Source organism: Gavia stellata, chromosome Z (genome assembly GCF_030936135.1).
Source record: "Gavia stellata isolate bGavSte3 chromosome Z, bGavSte3.hap2, whole genome shotgun sequence".
Classification (NCBI taxonomy): domain Eukaryota; kingdom Metazoa; phylum Chordata; class Aves; order Gaviiformes; family Gaviidae; genus Gavia; species Gavia stellata.
This window is the reverse complement of record NC_082637.1, coordinates 78,679,489-78,700,651: the sequence shown is the minus strand read 5'-3', so window position 1 is coordinate 78,700,651 and position 21,163 is coordinate 78,679,489. Positions and strand designations below refer to the sequence as shown.

Sequence of the window (21,163 nt, the reverse complement as noted above, 5' to 3'; positions counted from 1 at the left end):
GGCTGTTTTCTTCAGGCGTAGTTCTACTTACTTGAGATTTGTGTGCTCTTGTTGCAAAGCAGTGTGACTCTGCACCAGCTGTGTGAGTGCCCTGCAGATCCTGCTCGGGGTCCCTCCTGGGGTCGAGATAAAGGAACCTTGTGCCAGAAGAGCCTCTGCCTTTCAGCAGAGAGCAAAATGACAGCCCAAGTCTGTGGGTTTCAACATCTTAGCATGGGAAACAGAAGAAATCCTTCATTGAGAGAAAGTGCATTCATCACCTTCAGGCTGGAGCACAAAACAGATCCCTATATCCAAATATAATGTTTGCTGGGTACTGAGTGCTGAACATAAATGCACGTGTAGACATATCACAGTCCCAAACCTCTCCTTCTGCCTCTTCACCTCTTAGATCCCCTTCTTAACTCCCCTTTTTGTCACCTAAATTAAACAGTCTTCCATGCTGCCTGACAACTCCTTTGGTCCCTGATCCCAGCATCTCTGCAGGAAGGTTCATTTGCTGCTTCCACCTCCTATCCTTCTAGAAACTGCACTGCCCGTCTTGCCTACACTCATGTGGCTGCCTGGTTGGGTCAAAATCCCAACAAAACTCACAGGCCAGACTTCGTTTAGCAGTCTGGTGCATCCTCTTTCCCTGCAGTACTGTCGGTTCTGGTCTGAATTTTGCAGGGCATCACATCTGATAGCCACAGACTATAAAAGAGAAAGCTTGTGAGTAGCCTTTTTTTTTTTTTTTTTTTTTTTTCTGCCATCATTGGGAGTTTCAAGCCCCAACAGGAAGATGCCATGAGCATCCTGGTCTGATCTCACAGCTGGCCCTGTTCTGGGCAGGAGGTTGGACTACAGACCTCCCGAGGTCATCTCCAGCCTGAATTATCCTATGAGCATGTCATCTTACTAAGCAAGGAATTGGGGTGCCCCCAAATGATAGCAAAATGCTGTCCAAGAGACGGCATCGCTTCTGCTGTTCATGGTTTCCTCTCCTTCCTGGTGGGACAGCACTGTTAACATAAGCAGGAGGGTCACCTGGCTTACATGGGCAGTTCTTCTCACCCTCCCAAAAATCCTGTTATACCCTGCAGGTGCTTATGGCAGCCATCCATTAAAGAAAGCTGTGGGACAGACAGGCTAGCAGCAAGGCAGGCTTGGCTTTCTGAGTAGCAAAGTCTCCCCTGTTTGTTTCTGTGATATTCAGGGAAATAGGGCTCTGTGTACATCCTCTGAAAAAACAGGCCTGTGTCAAAGCAACTCCGGACTCCCTGACGCTGTTTTTCTCCTTATATAAACAGTTTAGCAAAACCCAGTGATCAGATAACTTCTTTGGCCAATAAGCAGCAACACTAATGGTCTGGTTTACACCACTTCTGCCTCATCTGGATCTCTGTTTTCTTCCTTATTTTCTTCCCTACAGCACTCCAGATACTGTAGTTGCTTATTTAACTGGCTTTACTGCTGTGGCCGTCTTTCAAATGCCAGCCTGAAATCTGCTAAGAAGCCAGGAACAAAGGAATTACAAGGTTTCCTTGCCAGGTGTCAAATGACAATTAAGGCACATCCTTTTTAAACTGGGCTAGAAGAAAAGGACATTATTCAATGTTTAACAGGTTTGCACAGGAAGAATGTAAGCACTTTGTTAACGTACGTACGTGTACATGTGCACTCTGAATGGATTTTTTACTGTTTAAACCATTATATAGCATGTTGCTCAAAACAGATGTGCTATAAGTGCATTTTGTTTTTCAGACCAAATTTGCATGTCTCTATTGTATCTCGTTACCAAAAAAGTAGGCAGTTCTCCTTATCACTCAGCAATTCTGATGATACGAAGCTCACTAAAAAAATAAAGGGTGTAAAACAACCTTTGGTTTGCATTATGATTTTAATTTTTGCACTGCTGGCCTCTATATGTAAAAAGGAAGCCCAAAGGAAGTAGTGAAGACTCCAGGTCCATATTTTCCAGTGAGGTCTGCGGTGCCCAGGTTTTTTACTGATGAATGTATACAACAGCTTACATGGAAACTGTGCCCTTGAGTATTTATGTTACCTCAGTACCTCAGCAGCATTACCTCAGCCTTTAAGGCTAAAGAGTACAGGCGAGAGTGGTATAAAATTGAGCAAAAAGGTATAAAGCAACCTCCTGTGGATATTAATGCTTGGTACATAGCCCCTGTGCTATGTAACTGGTACATTCTGGCTGAATGATCCATATTTTTCTTGCCATGAATGGGCATTCAGACCCCTTCTACATGGGGCCTGGGAGACTCTTAGTCTGCCTGCACTGTGTTCAGTGGAAGAAGGGCAATTTGCACCTATGGGATGAGTTTGCATGCATTTTTACTCAGTGTCACATAGGAAATCTGTGTCCCTACTAGCTTCAGCCGTGTTTCTAAATCCTGGCAGCTCTGTCTCCATCCCTTTCCTCTTTAGTAAGTTGCTCTTAATACCGCTTCTAAAAGGAACTGAAGAAGGAATTCAGGAAAAAAGAAACCAAGATGACTTGTCAAAATAGGGTAACCTAATGTTGCATCTGCCCAACTCATTTCAATGGTGAGGGTAGGCTGGCATGAATGAAGCAGAAACTGGGGAAGTGAACCAGGACGGGAGGATAAAAGAGACATAAACAAGTAAAAACAAAAGAGCAAGTAGCCAGAAAGTAAGAAAACATAAATCCAATCAATTGCTGGGTGTGCATATACAAGTGCACATGTGCATGCATTAGAAGTACACTTTCTCTGGATGACCAAGAATTAATGACAAACCTTCTACAGTTTTGAGCTGGTGCACAAATATGGTGCACTTATGATAACCCCAAATTACAAATCTACTTGCTTCTAACCTTACTCATATCACATTACACCATGTATGCTCACAGTGTTTTCGTTGCCATAAATTAACTAATGTCCAGTTCCTTTAAAAAAGAATTTAAAAGGTCTTCTTTCTTGCCCTGTATTTTGTTGTTGCTGACTTCTAGGCACTCCCATTTTCCAGTCTCTTCCTGGGTCATGCAGCAAGCAAAATGTACCAGGCTACAGACTATGTATCCTGAAAACACTGCTTAGTGATTCACTTGGGAAGAAAAGGGACATACCAGTAAACCCCAACTCTCCCACCTTCGCAATGTAATTTCACCAGACAGCATAGCAGAATATTTCAAATGTTGTTATCAGCAAGGTATATATGTATGTTGGTCTACTAATGTTTCCCAGGGATAGGGAATTCATTAAATAGGAACATGGCAATGGCTGACCTCAGTAACAAATATTTTTTTCACTTCACTAGGTATTTTTTAAAATTTCCTGAGAAGTCAAGATGAAACAGTAATTTTTGAAAGCTTTCTCCCTGAGTCACAACATGAGGGGGGAAATTCATCCTCTATCAAATTGTTCCATTTCAGCAGAACAAAATATTTTGTTTCAAAATATTTACATTTTTTAAGTTTTTATACTAATTTCAAGAAAACATTAAGTGGATTGGAGCAGTACTTTCCAACAGCTCACTTTAAAATCACTGCAATTAAGCCATTTCAAGTTGGAGATGAGGGGGTTGCCTTTAAGAGGGAAAAAGGCGGTTTGAGAAATCACCACAAATTTGGGACTATTATGTATTCACATACTTCAGGAGAGCCAAATCTGCCTTCTTCCATCTCCAACAACTTGAGGCTGTGACACTTTTGCCTCCTTCTAATGAAAAGCCTTATCAGCAAGTGCCACACATGTCATCCTTGCACAATTAGAAAGTGGGGAAAAACTTCCCAGGTGGGTGCCTTAAGTTAGACCCCCTATATTTAGACACATGATTTTCACAAGCAACTCAATCTGTCAAGCCCCTGGAAGGAGCAATCCCTCCCTCCTTCCTCCCCACTTGCTCACTGTCACCTTCTCCTTGCACTCTGCCTTGTGATCGAACAAGCATTAATGAAGACCTGTGTTGAGCAGGGCTGGGAAAGAGCAAAAATGTGTCCCTTTAGCTTGGATCAGTGCCCTGATCCTTCACTTCAGAAAGGACGTGGCAGAAAGGCAGGTGGCAGACAGGCAGGAGCAAGCAGCCATGGGTGAGGAAAGTACTGGGAGATCCTGATCTGTCACAGTCAAAGATATATGTTCCAACAAGCTGTGAGCAGCTACAGCTCTTTCTGAAGACAAAGGGAGTTTTAGGTAACTATCCCTGTTGAAAAGTGTTCATCTTAGCTCATATTAGAGATTTTTTTTTTTTTTGTCAAAAGTGAGAAAACAAAGATGGTGATATACATAAAAACAGAAAGAGAGAGAAAGAGGGAATATTCCTGCACCTGCATAAATCATGTCAATGAAAGGAGGTTTGAGTTAAAGTAATGGAGAATCTAACCCTGATTGAAGTGTATCCCAAATGACAATCAACACATCTTAAGGAGTGAGTGCCATTAGGTCTCGACAAGACAAACGAGAGTGCTGAATGCTTACTGCTTAGCAAAATAAGTTTATTTTCTGAGCAGCCTGTGTATTTTATTACCTGAAGCCTCTGGAGTCCCCAGTATCATGCAATAACAGTAGAAAACACGGATGGATATCCAGCACTTCTGGCTTCCCGAAGTGTTATTGTCGGGAGTGGGCAAAATACTGGTTCAAGAGAAACTCCTAGCACGACTGGCTGACTGCCACCTTCCAACAACTATTTCCAGTTTCATTGTCTGGAGTACGGAAGCATTAGAAGACACCTATTCCTCTAATTATTACTGCATATTTATGGTTATATCGTGTACTGTGATTTCTAAAATGAAAGTGAATGTTTGAGAGATGTTACGGGAATTGGGGTGAAGGGATACCAAGGTATATTTTTAGTTAATCTGTACATGCTTTTGCAGAAGATGATAAGAGAATTACTGGGTTTTTTCTAAATAGATCTGTCTGTTTTAAAAATAATTCACGTGCCCTTCATGCACTAGGAAAGCAGTTGTGAATAGCAAGAGTGAAAGTTGTTCCTAATGACATCTGAAATGCTGATTAATACCTAGGAAACTGTGGCTCATTGAAATAATTTTTACATGTTTTATTTTTGTGTGTATGTGCATGTCTGTATGTCTTCCACAGGCTGGAACAAGAAATACAGAAATTAGAAAGTGAGGAATCCCAAATATCTGCCAAAGAACAAATCATTTTGGAGAAACTAAAGGAGACTGAGAAATCCTTCGACAACTTGCAAAAGGTATTTAAAAAAAAAAAAAAAACACTTGGGCACAGATTGAAAAAAAGGTAGACTCTTAGCACTGTTTGAAAGCAGCAGTTGTAATTAATGCACTTATGGAATGATTGAGGGCAGTTGCAAAGAACGTAGCTCAAACCAGGATGAAGAAGACTAGAAAAGATATAGAGGTGTCAGATCTATTTTGGTTGGATTATTTGGATTTCCCCTTCCCACTCCAGCTTTTTTTGAAGAGGGATTTCAGAAACTATCTCCCTAGCTTATCTGCAGGAGAGCTTTTGGCCCCACTGAAAGATGTCAGCAGGATCCTGAAAGGCATCTCAAACTTCTCTGTTCCCAGTGGCACCCAGAGATAGTGGCATTCACCACAAATGCCACTTCCAAACATTACAGCCTGCAACAAACAGCAGTGTTCTCCTTTCAGTTACACCATGTCCCTCTCTCTCAGCCACTAATGGCTCCTCAACCTGAGGAGCCACATCGCCAGTTACCCATTTAAAAATTACAAAGAACCATAAAAGCAAGCCTAGCATAAAAATCAAGACTTCATGCAAATTATACCCAAAACATAAAAGGTTTAACCAAACATCTTATTTTTTCCCTTCACAGAGTTTCTCTCACCAGGATGGTGGTAAGTGCCTTTTTATTATTGTCTAGCTTTGGGTTTAACAAGAGTTGTTACTATAGCTTTGTTGCAAAGGTTTACAGAGTGAGGGTTCTTCTCTTCATTGTATGTTTCTGATTTATTGCTAGAGCCATTACCTTTTTCTTTGATATTGCTACAGTGCAAGCACAAACCTCACTATTGTGGTGAAACAGTATTCCTCTGGCAGAGCTCCACCTCTTCTTCTGTGCACATAAGGGGAAAGAACAGCATGGATGACTTAAAACAGACATCATACAACTTCTATGTTACTGACCCCTTTCACCACATGATAACTCTGCAGTGCAGACTCCTTTTCACCTCTCTGTGGTCAATCTTCTCCACTGCATGTGCTCATGCTCTGTTCATAAACAGTTAAATGCAATGAGTACTATTCCTAACACACAGGAACAACTGTTAAAATTACATTACTTCACTGATGAACAATATTCTCTGTGTGATGATTCTTACAGAAGGAAAAACTCAAATGGGTGGATATTCCTAGTTTATGAACTCGGTGTCACATTTTGTGTGATCAGTCTAAATACTGAGCTATAAATATGGTTGGATCCCAGGAAGCTAGAGAGACCCTTGTAGTGCCTCTCCAGGACCCTTAGGACCCAGCACGGTATCATGCTGATCCATCCGCAGATAAATCTGTGCTCCACTCATTCTCAGTACATGTCTTTGAACTGACAAGATTCTAAATACTGAGGTCAAGACTAGCTCCTCCAGCTGCTGACAAAGCCATGCCCAACTGTACTGAGTATAGATGAGGAATATGTAGGATGATCATAACATTAAAGCACTGGGACACAAAGGAAGGTTAATATATAGTATATGAGCTGACTTGGAGCTGTATTTTTGAGGTGATTAATATTACTTAGTAAGAGGGGTTTCTTTTTAACTCAAAGATCTAGTTCAGAAATTTTACTTTTGCTAGCAATATAATTCAAGTTTTACATTACATCCCCTGGTCAAAAAAAAAAAAAAAAGTCCCAGATAGGATGCTCCATGGTAAGAACTTATTCTTCCTTCATCCTGGAGCATTTGAAATCGGCTACCATAAAATAAATAAAGATCCAGAATGGCAAATATTTTGTACCTATGCAGAGTTTCACCATGGTTGTTGGTAGGTTTCCAAAAGAGGAATGGTGCCTACAGGAATTAGCACCCAAGGTGCGTAGGAGCTTTTATGACCCTGCAAGATGCGATCTGCCTCTTCATGCATGTTGTGATGAAACAGGAACCAAAGGAAGCCCCAGCTAGCAAATATGAAGCAGTAGTTTCCCTGAAGGCATTTTCTTGTAGCAATGTAGTAGTAATTCACTGGGTTCAGGAGGATCCTCACTGCTCTCCAGGTTTTGCGTGCTTTCAGTGGATCCCTCCCTCACAGACTGAGCCAGAAGGAAGGACAGCTAGTGATTTCTGAAGGGTAATAGAAAACTGCAAAATTGTGCCACAGAGAAGAGAGTGCCTCTGGAATAAACATCTGAGCAGAGGGAAGTAGGGGGTATAGCTTAGTCAACCGGTACCTCTTCTCTTCCAGACCACTTGCTTTATGTATCTTGCCTCTTCCTCTCGGCAGCTGGTCTTCGTGGGCTGAGGCGGGCCCAGGTCATCCTCTAAGCAGTACCGTACTCTGCTCCTCTAGGGATGACGGAGGCTGTAAGCTGTCCTGTTAGCTCTCCCACTGTGGGCATGATGTGCCCGTACATCTTCACATGGTGAAAGCTGAGCAGGTCCTCTGTTTTCTGCTCTCTGACAACAGTCTGTGAGGGTAGCTGATCAGAGCAGGAAGAAAACACATACATAGTTAGCAGCGATCACTTTGATGCTGTAGATTTTTCCTTCCTTCAAAAACATATAGGACTTACTTTGCTGCAACAGATCACCCGTCTGTCTGGCAACCATCTGTAACATATGCTGCAGAGGAAAATGGTAAGAGCCATTGGATAATACAAGAAGGCTGTGTAAAACACAGACACAAACCAACACCGACCTGTTGGGTCAATTTCTTCAATTGCTGCCACATCCTGAAAGACTTCCAGTCCATAAATCTCGCATTAGTTTGCCCTGTGTCCATCCCTCCCTTTTTTCTAAAAGCGATGACGGTACAGAAAGTGATTTATCTCATCATTGTGTCCCTGTGCATGTTTTTGTGCCATATATGCGGTGGTGGCAGAGCTTCTGAGTGTGTGGAAAGCACAACTACAAGGAGCTCAGAGCCCAGAGGGGTCCAGGCTAAGGTGCGAGGGGAGGGGAGAGGTGGTGATGAGCAGCAGTGGCCGATCAAGTGATTCTCTCTGGCCTCCTCACCCTTCCCAGAAAACAGCTGTGGTTGGCAATGAACATTTCCAAGCTTCTGATCCAGGCACAATAAACACAAATCCCACATTTTCCAGGGTACAAACACACTTTGCCTTCATAGATCACCACACAAGAGAGAGCAGAGCAGAAATGCTGAGGCTGGGGGCTGTGGTGCTGTCACATGCAGTCATGCTACTGCCAGCTCCTTGGTGGCTTGACTCTGACAAGCTCTCCATTAAACAAGGCCTGAGATGATGCTAGGAATTACATCATTTGTTGCTGCTCAGGACTGCAGTCAAAACCCGTCATGCTGTAGTGCTATGCTGTGTGCACATCATGAACAATAGCAAGGAGAGAGCTCTTAACTCCGTGTGTGCATATGTTTATGGCCCAATGTATAAATAAAATAAAAGCCACATTAAGAACTGATGTAACTCCCTTGACTGCTGAATTTGCCTCAGGCTTAAATTTGTCCTCTGCAGTCTTTGGCCATCTGCATGCAAACTACATGCTGCTACTTATGAGCCGGTAATGTGCACTCACAGCCCATAAAGCCAACCTTATCCTGGGCTGCATCAAAAGAAGCATGGCCAGCAGGTTAAGGGATGTGATTCTGCCCCTCTACTCCGGTCTGGTGAGACCCCACCTGGAGTACTGCGTCCAGCTCTGGAGCCCTCAGCACAGGGAAGACATGGACCTGTTGGAGAGGGTCCAGAGGAGGGCCACAAAAATGATCAGAGGGATGGAACACCTCTCCTATGAAAGAAGGCTGAGAGAGTTGGGGTGGTTCAGCTTGAAGGAGAGAAGGCTCCAGGGAGACCTTATTGCGACCTTTCAATACTTAAAGGGGGCTTAAAAGAAAGATGGGGACAAACTTTTTAGTAGGGCCTGTTGGTCAAGGGGTAATGGTTTTAAACTAAAAGAGGGTAGATTTAGACGGGCTATAAGAAAGAAATTTTTTACAATGAAAATGGTGAGACACTGGAACAGGTTGCCCAGAGAGGTGATAGATACCCTGTCCCTGGAAACATGCAAGGTCAGGTTGGACGGGGCTCTGAGCAACCTGATTTAGTTGAAGATGGCCCTGCTTACTGCAGGGGGGTTGGACAAGATGACCTTTAAAGGTCCCTTCTAACCCAAACTATTTTATTATTCTATACTTCAGCCAACATACAGAAGCCACAATTACAGTACCTCTACAGTTTGCACAAGCCTCTGTTTGAATTTGGTATGTATTATCATATATTTGGCAAAGCTGTAGCTCTGGAAACCTGGTCTGCATTGTTTAGTTCCCAGCACATTGCTTAGAGACTCTTCTGGTTTTCTCTCCTCTGATGTTGATCAGCTGTACAGCCCAAGAGCAAAACAGATGAGCATGTCCTCAGAGGAGTCAAGTACAGATCTTTGTAGAGTGCTTTCCTCATGGCATGTAAAAATTCATCAGCGATTGTTTTTCAGTTGTAGGGTTTTAAGTAACTTTTTAATTTGATCTGCATCTGTGGCTGCCACAATTACAGCACATCTGGCCACCTGAGTAAAAACCATTAATCACCAACCTTTGAGTGCAGCCTGTTAGCCAATTCCCTACCCATCTCACAGACCACTCATCCAGTCTATATCTTGTCAGTTTGTCCAGGAGAAGGCTGTGGGAAACAGTGTCAAAGGCTTTGCTGAAGTCCAAGAAAAAAACATTCACTCCTCTCCCCATGTCGATGGAAGATGTTATTTTGTTGTAGAAGGTGATCATGTTAGTCTGTCATGATTTGCCCTTGGTAAATCTGTGCTGGCTTTTCCTAATCACCTGCTTCATTTGGTTTGTAACAGTTTCTAGCAGGACTCATTCCATCACTTTCCCAGGGAATGAAGTAAGAGTAATGGGCCTCTAGCTTCCTGGGTCCTCTTTTGTTCCCTCCCTGTAGACCAGTGTGACATTTTCCCTCTTCCAGTCATCAGGGACATGCCCTGATGACGATGACTATGACTTTCAAATATTATAGGCAGCCGCCTTGCAACAACGTCAGCCACTTCTTTTAATGCCCTGGTGTGGATTCTGACCAGATCCATGGATTTATATGGGTTGAGCCCTTGCAAAAGGCCACAGACCAGCCCTTCCTCCACTACTGGCGGGTTAACACGTGAGTTGTCGTAGCTACTTGATCTTGTGATCTGGGTCCAGCCACGCCAGTAAAGACAGATACAAAGGAGGTATTGAGAACCTCTGCCTTGTCAGCATTGTTAGTGACTAGTTTCCCTGCCGTGTTTAGTAATGGACCTATGTCTTCCCTGTGCTTCTGCTTACTGCTCACAAATCTGAAGAACCCTTTCTTGTTGTACTTGACATTTTTGGCTAATTTCAGTTCTTGCTGAGCCTTAGCCTTCCAGACTGCATCTCTGCATGCTCTAGCAAGGTTCTTGTAGTCCTTAATGGCTATTTGGCTTCCTTTCCATAGCTGGTATGCTGCTTTTTTGCTTTTAATTACATTTAAAATCTCATTGTTAAGCCAGGGTGGTATTTTGTTCAGCCTTCTTCCTTTCCCTTTGTAGAGGGTGAACCATTCTTGTGCTTTCAGCAGGCACTTCTTGAATAACTCCTAGAACTCACAAGCTCTTTTGCCCTCCATGGATGCTTCCCATGGAATCCCTCGCAGCTGGGCTCTGAGCTTGAAGTTGGCTCTTCCAAAAACTGAAGTTGGCTCTTCTAAAACTCTTGGTCTCTTTCCTACTACTGGTCTTCAGTGTGCTCAGCAGGATCTTAAACTCCTCAATGTTGTGGTCACTGTATCTAAGGCTACCATCGGTAGTTATGTTGTCAAGTAAGTCTTCTCAGTTTGTGAGTAGTAAATCTAGCAATGTGCTGCTCCTAGTTGGCATGTCCAGCATCTGTAGCAGGAAGCAGTCCTTAATGTGTTCCAGGAACCTGATGGACACAGTGCACCACTGTGTTTTTTTCCCAACAAACATCTGGGTATTTGAAGCCACCCGCAAGGACCACGTTCTGTCAGCCCAACACTTCCTCGAGCAGCCAAAGTAAGGTTTTGTTGGCTTTGTCATCCTGATTAGGAGGTCAGTGACAGACACCTAACATAAGATCCCCCTTGGTGATGATCCCTCTAATATCGATCCAAAGGCACACATTCAATATTACTGGCATGGTATCCAGACCTCTCCTCTATACACTCAAATTTCTGTTTTACATAAAGTGCAACTCCACCTCCTCTTCTTCCCTTCCTGTCTTTCTGAAGGAGTTTGTAGCCATCCATTGTGGTCCTCCCGTCATGCGAGTTTTCCCACCAAATTTCTGTGATTCCTGTGGCATCTCTCAGACTGGGCATGGAGCCCTAGTTCCTCCTGCCTGTTGCTCAGATTACATACATTGGTATACATGCACTTGAGATGGCTGAACTTAGGGTTCTTGCCTTTGCAAAGGGTTGGTGAGCATTCCTTACTGCTCTGGTAGGTGCGCTCATCCTCCCTGTTGCTTGTGGATACACAGGTGGCAGCTGTGGACCTTACCCTGCAAGTTCATTAGTTTAAAGCATGATTCACTAAGTCAGAGCCAGGCTCTTCAGCTTTTAGCAAAGCTTCCACCTTGAACCTCCATTCGTGGTCTTACAAACGTGGTGGGAGTGTCATAATCTCTGTTCCCTCTGACATAGCCCCATGGAGCCCCAGAGGTCTTTGCAGGTGGAACAGACCTGCTCTGGGAGCCAGTATTTGCAGAAGTCCTTAGACACTAATTTTAGTGGTAGTCAGACTTTTTAAAGATAATCCAGCCTTTGGAAAATGAGCTCATCTGACATTTGGCCACAAGCCTCTGCGTGGGAGCTATTCTGAGCAGTTCTGAAGGTTTAGTTTTGTGTAAGCACTCTTGAAGGATTATCTGGCCCCATATGTTTTCCCAAGCACTTGTCTGTCTGGTAATATGGAAGAGTGCCATAGTCCTAAAATGCCGTTTGTTGTTAAGTAGTACAAAAAGCCACAGGACACGTTTTATGGCATCCTTAGATATTAATAACTCATCAAAGGTTAAAATGAAGATATTGAATGCAGTCAGTTCAAATGCTTTAATTTATGTTCTGTCTTACTTCTCATGCAAACAAAATGCTAATTTGCGTCTCATCCACTCCTTGTAAAATTGATCTCTCATATCCTCTTTAAAGGTGCTGAATGAAACAGACTTTGTTGCCAGTGAGATAAAGTGAAATGAGCATGTTTGTTTCATTTAGGGGGGGGACGAGACAGGAACTGGAAGAATCATCCAAGCCTCAACTTATTCTAGTCAAATACCCCATTTCTGTCTGACACATAGCACCACCACTTGCTTCAGAAGAAAGTACACGAGGATCTTACCCCCACCAGCCCCACCACAGCATTCCCTTCTCAGGTCAATAATGAGAGATTGTCAGGAGCCCTGAAGCTAATTTTTTAATATTTTATTCTAAGTGACATCCAGAGAAGTTTCTAAACTGAGTCAATATTAACAACACCTATAACTTACCTCGGTATTGTCTCCTAATGCAGGAGGCAAAAAACCCCAACTTACTAAGGTCCACAGACATGTACAGCATCAAACTGCGAGTTTCACCATCAAGCTATGCAACTGGTCTTGCTTACTGCTAGATGTCAGCGATTCTAGCTGCCAGGATGGCCAGGTCAGTTCACTGTACAGGCACTGGGGCAAAACAAACACTTGCAAAGGATTTTGCCTCCTGCAGTGCCCTATTTATTCTCATGGACTGCAAAAGAAGTAAGGATGATTAGATAAGCAGCACAAGTCTGCATTGATTACACCCATGTGTGGACAGATAGGTCTGTCACTCAAGTCACTGGATGAGTGTGTACTGAAACTACTGTTCCAGTAGCACACTCTACGGGGTGAATAATTACAAAATTTCTGCCATTTCCAGAACACAAAGTGCCTTCTTATTCTGGCCCAGAAACACGGTTCCCACTTCTTTCTTCTGAGAAATTACTTCAGTTTTCAATAATGGCCTGCTCATTTGCTGGTGATATTTCCCAGAATAACAACACCAAGCATTGTACCAATTTCTCATCAGAGGCAAGAAACCCTGCAAAAGAAATCAGCTGTTGCTGGCCATTGCTCAGTCAGCTGTGTCCAAAAGAATTATTTTTCCTAGGCTATACTGCTAAAAATAAAAAACTTTGAGGAAACAGTATACGTTGAAAATATAAAAGTCCATTTGCCAAGACTGCCATTTGTCCACTGAAGCATGAAATAAAATAGTATTTCCCTGGCCAAGGTTTTTTTCAAATTCATCTGTTACAAACTGAACTTACATACTAACTTCCTGGCTTTCTGGAATGCATTTGCACTGTGCCTCTGTGCCATCCTCCTCTGATGCAGGAAGGGGGAAATGGGAACTCCTTACCTGAGTCACCTACAGTGCTACATGGAGGGATGGAGTGTCTTTTTGGGCATTGTATTTACTATCTTCCTGCACCCAACAGCACTGGTGGCCACTGCAGGCTGTTAAGGCAGTAAAATCATTTCACCAGTAGCAGGCCCAATTTTCCTGCCAAAGGAGCAGACTTTGGGATTAGAGATGGCACCTCATGTCTTTGCTGAGGATGCCAGCAGGCGTAGGGGTTTTTTCCTGGGATGGGTGTTAGCCCATAGGGAAAGTGATGAAAGAATCTCCCTTTACCAGATGCAGTCAAGCAGCCTACAACAGGACATTTCATTTTCTCTCCTTTCACCAGTTCACCTTTATGGTCTTGCGCTGGTCTTCCTATCTCACCTGGTTGTAACAACAAGAGGCACCAGAGAAGGCAGATTCTGCCTCTTACCCTGACACAGGGACCAGGCCGTACCGATGGCTCAACAACTTAGATTATAACCAGCAAAGTACCCTTGGAGGAAAAAGAATGCTCTGTTTCACGCCAGATAGGATCTTATGTTTGAACAGAAATTTAACCGTTTCCATACTAAAGTGAAAACATTTCCAGTTGATAGGAAAGGATGTGATTTTTTTTTTTTTTTCATTTTGGTTTGGCGCCTGAACTGTAAGTCAGTTATTTGCACGTCTCCTCTGAGCTCTGCTTTTAGCTCAGCCGCTGAATGCTAGCAGAACGATATATGCTATCTACTTATATTTAACGCAGCCACAAAACATCTCCTAGTAAATATTTGTGAATTTCTTTAATATCTTTTCTAAAGAACATATTTAGCTTATGCTAAACCACCATAAGCTCAAATGTAAAACAAGTCAGTCCTTTAAGATAGCTTTCTACTAGTTCAGGGTTTGTTAATGAATGATGGCACTGCAGAACTGGCAGGCACTTAATACCTACTGAAGGTCACAACGGGCACCCTATCAGTATCTATATGTGATTCCATTATTAGCTAAATTTCAGCTTTAAGAACAAAAAGCCAAATGCCGGTTCAATAATATTGGAAACAACCAGTGCAAAAGAGCTGGCCTTTCATCCCATTCAGGCAACACTAGCATTTTTAGGCTTTTATATCTCTATTTGAAATGTCATGTATTCTGGGTATCACATTAGGTTTGTTCCTTACCTTCCCCCTCTCTCCCCCTGCCCATTTTAAAGGTCACGGACTTGATAAATCCAGAACCTCCTGACAAATAATTTTATGTGTTCAACTGACATAAGGTTTGAGTCATCTGGACCCATTCCCTCCTGCCTCAGCTAGTCTATTGAACACCAATCACACGACAGTGACTTTGCACTTTGTTTGCTTTGATCCAATTATTTAGTACAAAGCTCCAGTGACTATTGTCGGGGCTGACAACACTCTGCTGTCTAAGCAATGAAGCCACTGGGGCTCGTAGCACGAATCTAACTGTTTCCTGTTCTCTGACACCAGATGCAGTAAATTACATTTACTCCCAGATCCCTGAACTCCCAACCCTCTATTCACGAACAGCAGAGCCAGTTCCTGGGCGGGACGGAGCAAGCAGAGTAGCTGGTAAGTCTCAAGGAGCAAAGTATTATAATACCAGTCCAGTAGCCATGAACTTTTTTTGTTATATTACCTTAATGGGTCTGGTGTCCCGATATCATTTAAATGCCAGGAAATGCCAACTGATTTGTATTTTGTAAATAAGTCAAGGCTTTTTGAGCAGCAGTGATTACTCTCAAAACAATGTAGTTGAACTACATACAAGTAGCATAGAAAACACATACAATTATTTACGTGAAAACGTGCAGTTCTTTTCACCTCTGCTGATACAAATACATGGTATCTAGGCCAAGGTTTTGCCTCCTCCGTTGTACCCATGCAACTCACATTAACGTGAATGAGACAGACAGGCACTTAAAAATCCCCATACGTGCTTCAAACTTTTCTGTCATTTTATACTTATTTGTATACCATTCTTTCTTCTTGGGGAAAAGGTGGGGAGAATTACAGCATGTTTTGTGCTTGGAGTCATACAGAGAATTTTCTAACATTTGTTTTTCAGATTGAGTATGTGTCTTAAATGTAACAACATGACTGTTAAAAGCTGTACATTTTTCTTATTTTCAAGATCTTTCTTTTCTAAACATTGTATTCCCTATCTCAAGACCAAATTGCTGGTGACTACTTAAGAGGTGTCCCAAGGAGTGGGATGAAAGGTGGCTTATTTGAAGAATGGGTTAACAAGCATAGCAAAGCAATGTCTGCAGCTAAGGCACTGTACACAGCTATGGGATATGTCATTTTGTACAGAGGTCCTGTTGCCAGCCATTCCAAAAGCTTCCGTTCCACCAGTGCTTACCCTGATCTGTCTTAAAAGCAAGCTTTTCCCTGTGTGTTTTGTGCCATTTTGTCAATACCAAGAATACAATCATTTCTTTCTTTCTTCAAATGACCTGGAAGCCTTGTTCATGTAGTCCTTGAGAAGAGTATTGTCTGTGTGCAATAGGTTAAAGTAAAGGCACCAGCATATGTGCTCAAAGGTAGACTGTAAGCATCCATCTTAAAACAAGTTCAAAGTCTAATAAGATTTCTTTTTTGAAGAACAGCCTCTGAATCCACATAACAGGCAGAAGCCAGATCCTTTCCTCTGCACATTGGGATCTTGTCATGAAGCACTGTGTCATGTTACACTGTAATTAAAGCTTTGTGCAGAAAACTTTTACTTGTGAATACAGGCTGTCATCTTCAAGTATGCTTTCAGTTTCAACTCTGTTGTCAGATAGTTTTGTATTGTATTAGTAGAGCACATTTTGCAGTAAATAAGCTCTGGCTAAATAAAGACATTTTAGAAATCAACATTAGTTTGATTTTCAACTATTTTGACAAGCTGGGCTGCTAGGTTTTGCTGCAGAGAACAAACATTATGCATACAGGCAGATAAGCCAGGTTCTGTTATTCACTTCTCCCATGGCAATGCATTTCACTAGTGAACAGCTTTCTAAGAAACTCGTGTATGTTTATGCATTTACTTGCACAAGTAGCTTTAATGTCAGCCCTGGGGCAGGTCATAAACCTCATGTTATGTCAATATGTTAAAAACACTGCTGCTGAAATCATGGTAGAAGAAATGAAAAGATAATGTTGACAGTGGCAAATGCTTAAGCAAATCAGCCAAACATAAAATACACAAGGACCACACTTGTTAACCTTCTAGATCAGATCAGCCAGTAGGACAGTCTTAGAAGCAGTACTAGAACTTGTTTCTCAAAGTCTGCCTAATAAGTAGGACATTGTTACTTATCAGTACTCCATACCATACATAAAAAGATGTATCTTGCAACTCTTCTTAAATATGGCCAGGTCCATGTGATTTAACTATCAGATTTCCCCAATCTGCTTCTGAATTCAGCCCCATTATACAAGCCTTCTTTTAATGCACACTACTGAATGAAATTTGGTCATCAAAACAGGGAGAGTCTGGCAGATTGCACCCTCTTCTACACTAAAAATACATGCAATAACACGGCACTCAACGATTTCACGGGAAAATCAGCAGCCTTTACTGAAAAGTCATGCCCCAGATAATATTTCTATTTTTCAAAGAAAAGGAATAGCACAAAAGGTCCAGGGGAGCTCAGGATACTGCTTCTCACCAAGAAGGTAGCAGGCGGCCAGTCGGTGGGCTGGCAGTGCCCTCTCTGGAGGGCTGTGGTTGAACCATATCTGCCTGAGCAGCCCTGGTGAGGTCAAGTGATGTTCAGAGCCCACTCACCCAAGGCCCCGGAGCCAAGCCAATAAACAAAATTCCCCTTCCTTTCCTCCCCCCACCAAGAAACTGCACCTAGAAGGGAGCAAATTCCAGAGTGTTAGTGGTGGCACCCGCGTCTTTTTGTTTCATTACTCCTTATAATTTGGATTAAAGGCTTCAGGGCAGAGTTACTTGCGTAACACTTGATGGACATTTGCCCACCAGCTCCTGGGCTGGGATGGTCCTGAGTAAGTGATCCATGCCAGCTGCTCTCTGAGCTGCACCATGGTGCAGTCTGCCACAGCTCCTCCGAGCAACTTGCTGGAGGGCTTAACTGCTGCTGGCCTTGGGGAGACAGTATTTTTCTTTATTTCCAGCCTAAATCTCCTGTTTCAGTCAATGCCGGCTGCCCCTCAGACTCCTGCTGCACCTCTTGGAGCCAAGCACAGCTTTCACCCGCGCAGCTGTGGGATGGCCAGGCATGAAAACTCCAGCACAGGGAGAGAGATCAGAAAACTGGTATTGCTACTTCTTTGTGAAAATGGGCATCCTGTGCTCAGAGTCATGACAGCTATGGACACAGCTAGTCCATAAACCTCCCAAAGCAGTGGTAAAACACAGTCCTGAGAGATATTCCCCTAGCTTGCAATGGCCAAGGTCAGATCCCTGCTTCTGCAGCCCACTCCAGCCTTCAGCAACACTTTGCTCTCAGAGGTAGCAATGCTCCTTTGCCCACCAGCACCTCCGTCCTCTGCCTCCATGCAGGTGTTTGTGCGGCATTGCACTTGACCTAACCAGCCTTGCCAGGGCTGACCGAGGTCTGAGCAGACGCACGCAGCGCATGGATGGCCAGACCCCCATTTGGCTGGGCTGCCTACCAGACTGCACTCCCAGGGGTCAGAGGAGACTGCCTCGTGAGAGCCAGCATGCACCCACTCAGCACCCACCCACCCATGAATTTTCTGTCTAGAGCTATAGCGGGGGTCATGATGTGCATCATGATAAACTTCCTATTGAGGATTAAATACTTCGCTTTAAGGATACAGAAAAAAAATCCACTGTGTGTGAATAATAGGACTGATGGAATATATTAAAGCAAGAGTAATTTTTTTTATATTCATGATTTTTTAAATAGAAGCATACCCAGCTACAGTGGGTTTTGGGGCAAGGATATTCTGTACTCACTTGAAAATAAGTCAGGAAAAAAAGCCAACACATCAGTTTGTGGTGTCCCCAGGTAAGACAAATCACAGTTATAACATTGAGGGTCATTGGTGGAAATGGTCACCATAAGTTTCATGAACACTTGCCACTGCCTGTGGTAATTTGTAATTAAGTGTCTGTGGATGTCTGTCCAGGAGCCAAAAAAATATCTTCATCTGCATAAAAGGAATGCTTAAACAGACGACCACTTCTGGAAAATCTGTGAGACCTTTGCACATTTTTCTTTGAAAAGCTGTTTAGTGAGATGCCATCGTATCTCAAAATGTCTGTTAGAGTGGTGTAGACTGCCTGTCTATTCCTACTGTGTGGTGTCTAGAATTTTCATCTTGTTACTGCGTCCTTCTTAACTGCTAGAAAAGCTTCTTCGCTATTCTAAAGCAGCATCCCTCACACGCTTGTTTTTACCTGTTGTTTCCAACACTTTGAAAATCAGTTCATTATTATTTTTTCTTCAACTTTGGCAATGGTGCTTAGGGCGTAATTCAAATAAAAGAGGGAGCACTTCTTCGACATTTTGTACATTCTCTTAACCTGCAAGCAGAGGTCACTGTCGATGCCTTGGTGTGGAAACTGAGAGACCTGCCCTGCCACACATCTGCGGGAGAAATTATCCCATTCCTGTGTGATTTTGTTTTCCCACCTGTAGAACAGGGGTAAACGATGTTTCTTCACCTCTGTAAAATGTTTTGAATGCTACGGATGGAAGAGTTAAGCAAGATCAAGCGTTGATAACAAAACAGTCTGGGTGTTACTTGCAGCAAACAAAATTTGTCACCAGCTAACTGGCAGTTTGATGGCAGAGAAGGAAAAGAGAGTAGAGAGGTTCCTGGAGATGAGTTTCTCTCTGAATGTTGAGGCAAGTTCAGAAAGGAGAGGTTGAGGGTAACCTGCATGCTGTCACCTCCCTTTGTCTAAATTACACCTAACCCAAGTGCTCTTGGCGCTCCTAATTGGTCAGAGACAGCTCCACATGGTGTGAGCTGGAAGACTAGGTCCTGTTTGCCGCAGGTATGCCTAGTCTTCAGCTGTATAAAAAGCTGTACTGTGATAACTATCTCTGTCCACAGCATTGCATCCCACCTCTAACGTAGAACGCTTGGCCCTTTAGAAGCAGGAGGTAGGAAAAGGGGCACCATAGTTTTCTTTGTCTGTTTGGCAATTAACCATTCACTGGCTTTTTTTGTTGTAACATGCACTTCCTCTCTTGTTTTCATTCAAGCTTTGTGCACCATGGAAATTAATGTGGAGAAAGACAAACAGACAGGAGAGACCAAGATTGTCTCTGCTTCACCTATTGGCCCAGATGAGGCCCATCAAAGAGGATTCAAAGTCTATGATGATGGTACCAAGGTAGTCTATGAGGTTCACTCTGGTGGCACAGTGGTAGAAAATGGAGTACATAAATTAAGCTCAAAGGACGTAGATGAACTTATGCAAAAAGCTGGACAATCAAGTGTAAAAGGAGGGTATGAAACAATGACTGTGTCAGACAGAAATGCGGTAGCCGATGGAAACCTTAGCCATATGAAGGAGCAAATGCTCTTCAAGGAGGCAAAGCTGGAAATGGTACACAAACCCAGCAAAGGGCATGCTGTGAACCCTCAGTCCCAAGACAAACCCTGCAGTGGTGAAGCCCCAGAGGCCAGCGCAGATCAGCCGGTGACGATGATATTTATGGGCTACCAGAACATTGATGACGAAGAGGAAACGAAAAAAGTGCTGGGCTATGACGAGACCATCAAGGCAGAGCTGGTCCTGATCGATGAAGACGACGAGAAATCGTTGCGGGAGAAGACAGTGACGGATGTCTCCACCATGGATGGGAATGCCGCTGAGCTGGTCTCTGGCAGGCCCCTGTCGGACACGACAGAGCCCTCCTCTCCCGAGGGGAAGGAAGAGAGCCTGCCCTTGGAAGCCGCCCCAGGTACACAAAAGAAAAAGCGCTGTCAATGCTGTATTGTCATGTGAACACCTCCTCCTTCCCTGCTCCAGGCAGCTCCTGCTCCATCACTTACCTAGACCTCACTGTACCTCTAACTGCAATACTGTGAACTGGAAGTGAATGCCTCCATTGCCTTGCAGTTGGGTTGCTTTGCTTTCTAGTTCTTCAGGAAGAGGAACGCATGGTTATTTTCCCATCAGATGTACTATTTGGGGTTTGGAGAGGGGTTGGGGGGTTTTTTGCTTCTTTTTTTTGGTTGTTGGTTTTTTTTGTTTTTCCTTAATATTGCAGAGTGAGAGATAAATGGGAAATGAAACAAATGTTTTCATATTTATTTGATTATTATATATATATTATATATATAATGAAAACACTTTTTACCTTTTTCTTTAGATATCTGGCAGGCTTGATCAGATTCCTAGGATTTTGTGGGAGTCTGAGTTTCACAGCAACCAGATATGACAGCCTTAAATAATATTGCTTCTCTTTTTTAAGAAAAGTCACGTTTAAACATTATTTTATAGACCATATTTTTTATTTCTTGGGGGGAAGGCTTAGATCATTTTACTGTTTTAATTTGCTAAAACTCAGACAAGTCTTTCCCAAAAATTTTGCATAGTTTTGTTTTATAGTAACTTTTCCAGTTTAGTTTGCGGTGTCAGAAATACCCATCAGCCATTTCTGCTTATTGGTGATACCAAAAGTGGACCTTAATTATTCTTTCTAGAAGATGTA

General features: G+C 43.0%; 1 protein-coding gene across 4 annotated transcripts in view; it reads left to right on the top strand.

Moving 5' to 3' along the window:
• Positions 1-21,163, top strand: part of PALM2AKAP2 (PALM2 and AKAP2 fusion) — a 274,755-nt gene that overhangs the window by 108,083 nt on the left and 145,509 nt on the right. For 2 of the 4 annotated variants that reach the window (XM_059834276.1, XM_059834275.1), the window contains exons 4-6: positions 5,067-5,181; positions 5,788-5,809; positions 14,979-15,080. In XM_059834276.1, coding sequence (XP_059690259.1) covers positions 5,067-5,181; positions 5,788-5,809; positions 14,979-15,080 — 239 coding nt within the window. Of the gene's footprint in view, positions 1-5,066; positions 5,182-5,787; positions 5,810-14,978; positions 15,081-19,668; positions 20,411-21,163 lie in introns of those variants that run through there. The other 2 variants (XM_059834278.1, XM_059834279.1) reach the window with 2 other exon arrangements.